Raw genomic sequence first — 8,140 nt, 5'->3', positions numbered from 1 at the left:
AGCCGGAGCGAGACCGAGACCGCTGTAGAAAACCAGGGGTAGCAAAGGCTGAAGGGGTGACTCCCTTCTCCGAGCTCCCTGAAACGGGTCTGCGTTGCCAGACCCCCTCCGAGCAATTACGCAAAGAAAGTTTAACATAAAACTCATTTTTAAATTGGTTACAGGTTGCGCCGAGGACCCGTGCCACACCGTAACCCCGTGTGGGTATTTCGTTTCCCTGCAGACCAGGGGCCCAGGAGCTGCGGAGGTAAGCAGCCCTCCTCCAGCACCCACCCTGCCACAGGGACAAGGATGGGGGAGAGGAAGCAGCAGCAGTGGCTGTGGTGGGGACAGCCCTCGTCCAGCGATGAACGTGGCATCCCAAGACTGCTTGTGTTAGATGTAGCCAGTTCCACGCTGTTCCGTGTAGAAGAAAACCCAGCCTTTTGGGTTCTAGCGCAGCAGTCTTCATTAGGAGCAAAGTATAGAAAACGGGATACAGCAAGGCTAGAACATGCTGCTTGAAAAGCCCAGAAGAGTTTAAGCTCCCTTTGCTACTCTTACCAAATCAAAAAGCCATTAGCCCAGCATTAAAGCCAAGTGTGGTCCTGTTTTGCGCAGGAGAGGGGCTGCAGCTCAATTCTGGCAATTCTCAACGCTGCAAATGATAATTTACAGATTCCCATCTCCGAGATCTCAATCCCCAACTTTTAAATTTATTAACAACTTAAAACATAGGTTTTAAAAAATGGGGAACTTAGCACATCATGGGGCTCCATGCTCTTCACAACAGTCAGGGCAAATTATCAAACTCTTAGTTACACAACCTCCTTTCAGAGATACAGCCTCAAACTGATGCATTCAGGTCAAGTGTCCCATTTGTATGAAATAGCTCTGCATACTGCAACTTTTCACGGTGATTCAGCCCAAAGGTAGGCAGCCAAGATGTATATGCTTGGAAAACTCAATTTTCCATCACTTTGGGTCCTCCGGTGCTTGCAGGTCACGTGAGGTCCTGCAAATAAACCTTGGCTCAAGACCTGCTGGCACAGGTTTGTTTTACACACAGGCTGTGCTCATTTTATCTGTGTGTCCTTTTTTTTTTATATTTTTGTTTATGTGAAAGAGTCAGCCCCAGGCAACAAGTTTTCCTGACCTTCCTACTTCGCAATCACACCTCTTCCTGCTTCTTTTTGTTTCATTAGGAGAATCAGCCATGTGCTTATTGCCACCTTACACGCTTGTATTGCATCCCCTCTTCAGGGGTTTAAAACGCCTTTTATCAATGCAAGTAATTCAAGCTTTCCCATCCCTGGAGTGAGCTATCCCTCATCTTCTTGACAGGTAGCAAAGCAAGAGGCAGAGAGGGACAGGCAGCGTGCTCAGTGTCACACAGCAAGTCAGAAAGAACACGTAGAAGAATTCTTTGCGAGTGCTGCAGCTGTAAAAAAGGTTCTCCGTCCATTTGAAAAAAGCATGAACCCACCTGAGATGGTAGTCTTAGATACTTCAGCAGACCTAGGAGGGAAGACACTCCTGGCTGGGGCATGGAGTCACTGTTTATTCAGTGGTGTGACCAGAACCAATTTATTTGCAGCATATTGAAAAAGCAGGGAAGATACTTCCAAAAAAAGGCCCTTGTGGAAAAGGCTGGAGACATTTGTTCCAAAAAGAAAAACATTCCTGCAGTTTACCTCCAGGCTAGCTCTTATCAAGGTCTTTACCTATCACCATGCTGTTTCTCCTGGCTGCAGTCAGATCTGAAATGTTCTGTAGATGGAAAAGAGCTTAGAGCAATCCCGAGCTGCTCTCACAGCCAAACATCTGCTCACCCAAACAGCATTCCAGGCGTGCGTTACACCTCCCAGCTTCACAGCAACACACAGGGACAGCGGGGAAGAAAGGGGAAACTATTTCTCAGGCATTTACAGTTGGTTTTAATAGTCAGGGAGCCTTTTGGATGCATGGGTGGCATCCAGACTTTTGCCCCGGGTAAAAAGGCGGCTCGGGATCCATGCTGACATTTTCTGGGAGGAGAAGACATGCTGGGAAAATGAGGTTTTCCTCTTGGATGCTGTTAAGACCCTATTTGTTTTAAACAGAAGCTAACAGCTAGAGCACGCAGTACAGAGGGGAAAGACTTGCAGTAGGGATATGGAAAAAGTAATCTACAGGGTAAAAGGTTCCTCTCCCCCCCGCTAGCCTTCCCTCTGCTTTTCAGCATCACAACACAGAGGCTAAAATATATTTTAAGGCACACTCCCCCCACACCCGCTTTGCCGACTTCCAGCAGTCTCAAAATTGCAATCCCTTGGGGCTGTAGAGTGTCTGCTCCCCCAGTGGCTTCTATTTCATCTTCGGGTAGTTCCCCGAGCGGGTGACCGACTGCTGCTTTTGCCGACTGCTGGCACCATCTGCAGGCCCCTGCAAGTGACGGAAGATGAAGTACTCGGTCAAGTTTCTCACACTTCAATTTGAGTCTCATTGCCAGTCAAAATGGGGAAGAGACAGATTGCCACGGGCTGTGGCAGGGAGAGTTTGGCAAAGGCACCAGGATCCACGCACATCGTTGACTTAAGAAAACCCCAAGGCAACGCTTTCAGCGGAAGCAGTATGTTGTCACATGGCCAACTCAGATTAAATTTTATACTTCACATATGGATTAGACTAGGATTATGAACACCTCTGAAAATGTTATTTTCTCTTCCTAAGAGGTTATTTTTGGCTAAGAGGGAGATAGAGTATAGCTCATTCTGGAACATTGCCCATGTCATCTGTTGCAAAAAAAGAAAAAAAAAAAAAAAGGCTTAAAACTTGGCTCTAAAACCCTTACCCATGTGACTGCTTTCCCAACTGGACCGTTTGTGTTGCATTTACAGCTCTTTAGGTTCAGGATTGCAACAGAGCAAGTGCTGAAGAATACAGTAGTGCCTCCTGAGCCAGCCAGCCTGATACTTAATGTACTCACCCTTGACTTGCTTCTGTAGGACCCGTCCTTTGATGCGATCAGCATTGCTCTGCTGGATGGTGCTTGTAGGAGCGTTGATTTTTGGCAGCACCTCTAGCGGAGTCCCCTCTATCAAAGGCAGGGAGGGCTTCATTATAAACAGTGGGAGCAGAGCACAGTTTAAAAACATTTTGCAATGCAGGAGTCTCTAATAGGACATTGGGAAAAACTTTTTCACCAAAAGGTTTGTTAAACATTGGAACAGGCTGCCCAGGGAAGTGGTCGAGTCTCCATCCCTGGAGGTATTTAAAAGATGGGTAGACTAGGTGCTTAGGGACATGGCTTAGTGGTGGGTTGGCAGGGTTAGGGTAATGGTTAGACTTGATGATCTTAAAGGTCTTTTCCAACCTAAATGGTTCTATGAATAGCTAGGCAAAATAAATTATAGCTCATGCAGGATGTCACCAGTGGCTCTTTGGCCCCTACCTGAATGGTGGCCGATAGGAACCTTGACTTTTGCGGCAATGGGTACGCTACTCACAGCTTTTGACTGACGGAAGAGTCTAGCTTGGTGCAGGTGGCTCTCACCAGCTTTGTCTGTATTGGGGGTTGAGGGAGTCCAATGCTTTGCTTTCGAGATCTGAAAGACACCAAGTTGTGTTAACCTCAGTGGTGATGTCTCTTACCTCTGATTGTTGCCACGTTGTACCAAAAATACTCCTTTCCCACCTGAGTGGCCTAGCTTGCTGTTTAGGCAGGAGGTCAAGGGCATTATAGAAGAATAAAGATATTTAACTTATTTCCGCATGCAGTTTGTACTATCTTTGTCTTAACTGTATTTAAAACCCACCCTAGCTCCACTGGGTCTATGCCTTCTGCTCAGCCCATCCCCTTTAGAAAGAAACACAAAGGACCTACTCTGTGGGAGTTTGGTTCAAGAGAGCGAGATCTTTTCTTTCTGGCTATCCTCTCAGCAGACATCTCCTGGTCTCTCCTGTTCTTCAGCACCCCCCTGGCTGGGCAGCACAGCTGGCTGCCAGCTGTGGGCTCTGACAGCAAACTCCCGATACTTGCACTGTCTCTTGTCTGACAGTCTGGGGTGGAATCGGCCTCTAGATACTTGAGCTCAAGCATATCCTCCTTAGAGAAGCGGGCTGAGGAGACTTTGCTCCCAAGGTCTCTGTGCTGGGCTCTGGAACGGCGACTGGCTGCAATGAGGGAGATGCTTTTGGTGTTGGCAGCAATTTCCTTCAAGGTCTCCAGACTCAGTGGAACAGCAGCAATGTCTGCAGGCGACTTTTTCCCACGCAAGTCTAGCAAGGTGGGGGAACGCAATCTGGGAATCATCTTTTCTGCAGCAACACCTGTTGGTTTCTGCTAAAAATGAAAGCAATTGCAGCATAATCTGCTTTTCATTCAAAGCCTTTATACTTTTCGCCTTCAAAGCACTTTCAAATATTTAGAAGACATTAAATTTCACCTGAAATACTGCTATAACAACTTCTATGTGTAGAGAAAGAAAGGCAAAGCTTTTTGTCTGTGTTATCTCCCATACAGAGCCATGGCTACAAAATGAGTCAGCCGGCGAGCAAGAGACTGATGAGCTCCTAACTCTCCTTTCTGTTCCAGGGTACCGAGTGAAATCGATCTCACCAGGTAGTCACCAAATCAGGGCCCAGCAGATCAGTTAATGGCATAAAAGGAGGTGATCATCCTGGACAGCACAGGTCCCCTCACACCAGACCGTGCATTCTGTGGCGCATCCCTTTTTACAACGCCTGTCACTCCACTGGACACACCAGAGCCTGCGCGGGTCGTGCAGAGGGGGAGCCCAGATCAGAGGTGGCAGCTAAGCCTTGGGCTCTTAAGTGAATCCCAGGCCTTAAACCCAAGGCCAGTGTTCTAGGAGTGATTTTATTGCCTGCCAAGGTTTAGCTTTCTCACATACAATAGATTTAGCTGCTGTGCACGTTCTGCCATCACAAGAGGAAGGTGCTAACCATGACAAATATTTCTTGAATTCGGTTCCTGCCATACTGACCTGCTGGACTGGGCCTTTTGGCAAAACAGAGAAAGTTGGGCTGAGATGGGTATCCAGAGACCCCTGCTTCCTACAGGGTGTGGTTTTAGATGATCTGCAACTGCCACTGTGAAATGAATGTACCAAGAGGTTAATAGGTGAAAGCAAAGGCCCTTTATCAACAGGGAGAGATGAAATGTGTCTCAGTGAGAGCTCTCAAGCTGCGGGGAAAGCCAGAAGCCTGGTAAATGCGGTAATAAAGAATGCAGCAAGGACAGACTTCAGGATTCATGGAGGAGAGAGATTTTGTCCCCTGATCCTCACAAACTTTGCTACTTTATTTGGTTTAAACGCTTGCCAGTCAACAGAAACAAATCCAAACACCTGCCATAGCCCTCTGCAGAGAAGCTTCCTGCTAAAACACAAAGCTATTTTGCAAGAGCAGTACACCAGGAAACTTTTCTTACAGATTCCAGTTTCTGGAGGTTCTTCCAGTTTGGTATCCCCCAGCTTTGGGGACTTAGCTGGGAGCTGCCAGGTCCCTGTGCCTTAGAGAGTAAGTCTAATAATGAGAAAGGTTCACATTACCTGTCTGACTCAAGGGGGATGGAGGGAATGTCAAACTTCACCCCCCAGGGAAGATCCTTCATGTTCCCAGGTAGACCCTTTCTGACCTCATCTTTATTTAGATCCAGATGCTGACTTACACCCAGAGACGGGCTGTTGTGGGGCTGCAGGAAGAGGGAAGAATGAGATCCTCAGCAGATTTTTCTCAATGTAAAGCCCCTCCCCTAGCCCTGGCTCCCAGCCTGCGGTCACAAAGACACTTTTCCTCGTGTGTTTTTCCACAGTTCCAGCCACCGGTTATTTGCTCCCCTCCTGTGGAAGGGCACCCGAAGTAGTTTAATCTCTCATATAACAACATGGCTAGCATTGTTATTATTCAAGGTGAAATAACCCAACTCCTTGCCCCGTTCATTCTAGGCAGTCATAATAAACAAGAGACGCTGCTGCTTGGACTCCCTGCTAAGACTGGCAATTTCCTGGCAGCCCCTTACTGTCTCAAAACACACACAAGTTTTCCAAAGACAAAGGGGCCAGCAGCATCTTTCCCTTCTTGCAGGAAAGACCTGAAGAAGTCAGTAACAACTGTGCCACGAGCAAGCAGAGGCCTCCAGAGAGGATGGTCTCCTTCAGCAGTCACTTGGAGAGTTGCATGTTTGCCCATCTAACCTTTGCTTTTCTGTTTGCCACCAAGCCAGTTCTCTCTCTCAAATCTAATTCAACAGCAACTGGGAGGATGAACATGCTGGCTCATGCGCAGCCCTGCCTGGGTCCTTGTCTGTCTCTAAAAGCCTTGTTAATTCTCCGAGTCAAAGGGAAGGAGGGGAGGAAAGCAGAGCCGTAGGGAGACAACATGTTCATAAAACAAAGCTCTGTACAGCTCCTGACTGGCACCAGGACCCAGCCAGGCCTTGGGCATGCGTGACAACTGGGAGGATGAACATGCTGGCTCATGCGCAGCCCTGCCTGGGTCCTTGTCTGTCTCTAAAAGCCTTGTTAATTCTCCGAGTCAAAGGGAAGGAGGGGAGGAAAGCAGAGCCGTAGGGAGACAACATGTTCATAAAACAAAGCTCTGTACAGCTCCTGACTGGCACCAGGACCCAGCCAGGCCTTGGGCATGCCAGGCCATGGCATCTATGGCCATGACAAAAGATCATGGAGCAGCATGGATTCTCCAGCACAAAGGTCTGCTCTGCCTTATACCCTGAGCATGCTGGACATCACCGAATGTAGCAGAAGCAGGCGGTTCTGCGTCCCCTCCTCCAACTCCAAGAGGTGGTGTAACCTTGCCAGTGTCTCTGGGACAGGAATGTTCTGGGCTGGAGCAGAGATGGGGAGGAAGAGTTAAAGATCACTCCTAGAGAAACAGCTGAGAACTGTGGAGTCATGACATCCAAGACAAGTTTTTCTGGCTGGACTGTTCTCCACTTTGGCATCAGAAAACAAAGCTTAGAGATAATGATAGAGCAGGAGCGAAGGCACTGCTTTACCTTTTATCAGCATCTGCTGCTGCTGAATAATTTCTTCACAGAGTAGCATGTGCTGCTGCAGTTGCTGGATCACAAAATCCTGGCGCAGTAGATTCTCCTTGTACAGTGCACTTGCCTGCAGCTCTGCATTGCTAAGCTCAAGCTCATGGGCTCTGCAGAGAAGCCTTAGCACCTCCTGCTGATCCTCATTGGTGATTTGTCTGGGGAAAAACTCTTCCATCTGGGAAGTTTTTTCCTTGGCATTTGCTAAATGCTGGTCCAGCTCTGTCTGAAAAAACAGATAGGAGATTGTCAAGGCAGTTCAGCTTCTTGGGATAACAAAGGCGTCTGAGCAAATCTGTGCTGTATCCTTCATGCTGAGATTAAAGTAACATCTACAAAAAGTATTTGGCTTATTCTGCTAGAGGCCACCGTGTTTCAGTCACGGCAGATGTGTCCAGATGCATGGTCCTTGCCTAGAGGAACTTACAGATGTTAACATTAGCTACCAAAAAAAAAAAAAAATAACCAAAAGTGATTACCAAAACATTGAACAACCAGTGAGTGACAAACCCTCAAAACGTCCCTGAAAGGGGAAGAACTGGCTCACTTAGAATCATAGAATCACTTTGGTTGGAAAAGACCTTTGAGATCATCGAGTCCAACCTTTAACCTACCCCTGCCATCCCACCACTAAACCATGTCCCTCAGCACCTCATCTATCCTCCTTTTAAATACCTCCAGGGATGAGGACTCTACCACCTCCCTGGGCAGCCCATTCCAGAGCCCGACAACCCTTTCGGTGAAGAAGTTTTTCCTAATGTCTAGCCTAAACCTGCCCTGGCTCAGTTTCAGACCATTCCCCCTCATCCTATCATCTGTTACCAGGGAGAAGAGACCGACCCCCACCTCACTACAGCCTCCTTTCAGGTAGCTGTAGAGGGCGATCAGGTCTCCCCTCAGCCTCCTCTTCTCCAGACTAAACAACCCCAGTTCCCTCAGCCGCTCCTCGTATGACTTGTGCTCCAGACCCCTCGCCAGCTTGGTTGCTCTCCTCTGGATATGTTCCAGCAATGCAACATCTTTCTTGTAGTGAGGGGCCCAAAACTGAACACAGTATTCGAGGTGCGGCCTCACCAGCACCGAGTACAGGGGCACGAT

The 8,140-nt window shown here is 48.0% G+C and overlaps 1 protein-coding gene across 1 annotated transcript in view; it reads right to left on the bottom strand.

Moving 5' to 3' along the window:
* Positions 1–1,602: 1,602 nt before the first annotated feature.
* The window catches only part of LOC104132615 (kinesin-like protein KIF19), a 19,181-nt gene continuing 12,643 nt past the window's right edge, over positions 1,603–8,140 (bottom strand). Inside the window, exons 13-20 of the mRNA XM_035901334.1 lie at positions 7,001–7,268; positions 6,714–6,829; positions 5,535–5,677; positions 4,968–5,073; positions 3,845–4,303; positions 3,413–3,566; positions 2,948–3,055; positions 1,603–2,402 (exon numbers count right to left, since the gene is read on the bottom strand). Coding sequence (XP_035757227.1) covers positions 2,326–2,402; positions 2,948–3,055; positions 3,413–3,566; positions 3,845–4,303; positions 4,968–5,073; positions 5,535–5,677; positions 6,714–6,829; positions 7,001–7,268 — 1,431 coding nt within the window. The 3' untranslated portion in view covers positions 1,603–2,325. The remainder of the gene's footprint in view (positions 2,403–2,947; positions 3,056–3,412; positions 3,567–3,844; positions 4,304–4,967; positions 5,074–5,534; positions 5,678–6,713; positions 6,830–7,000; positions 7,269–8,140) is intronic.

The sequence above is a fragment of the Egretta garzetta genome, unplaced genomic scaffold (genome assembly GCF_000687185.1).
Source record: "Egretta garzetta isolate BGI_Z169 unplaced genomic scaffold, ASM68718v1 scaffold299, whole genome shotgun sequence".
Classification (NCBI taxonomy): Eukaryota; Metazoa; Chordata; class Aves; order Pelecaniformes; family Ardeidae; genus Egretta; species Egretta garzetta.
Note: the sequence above shows the minus strand (reverse complement) of the source record. Positions and strands in the feature narration are given on the sequence as shown.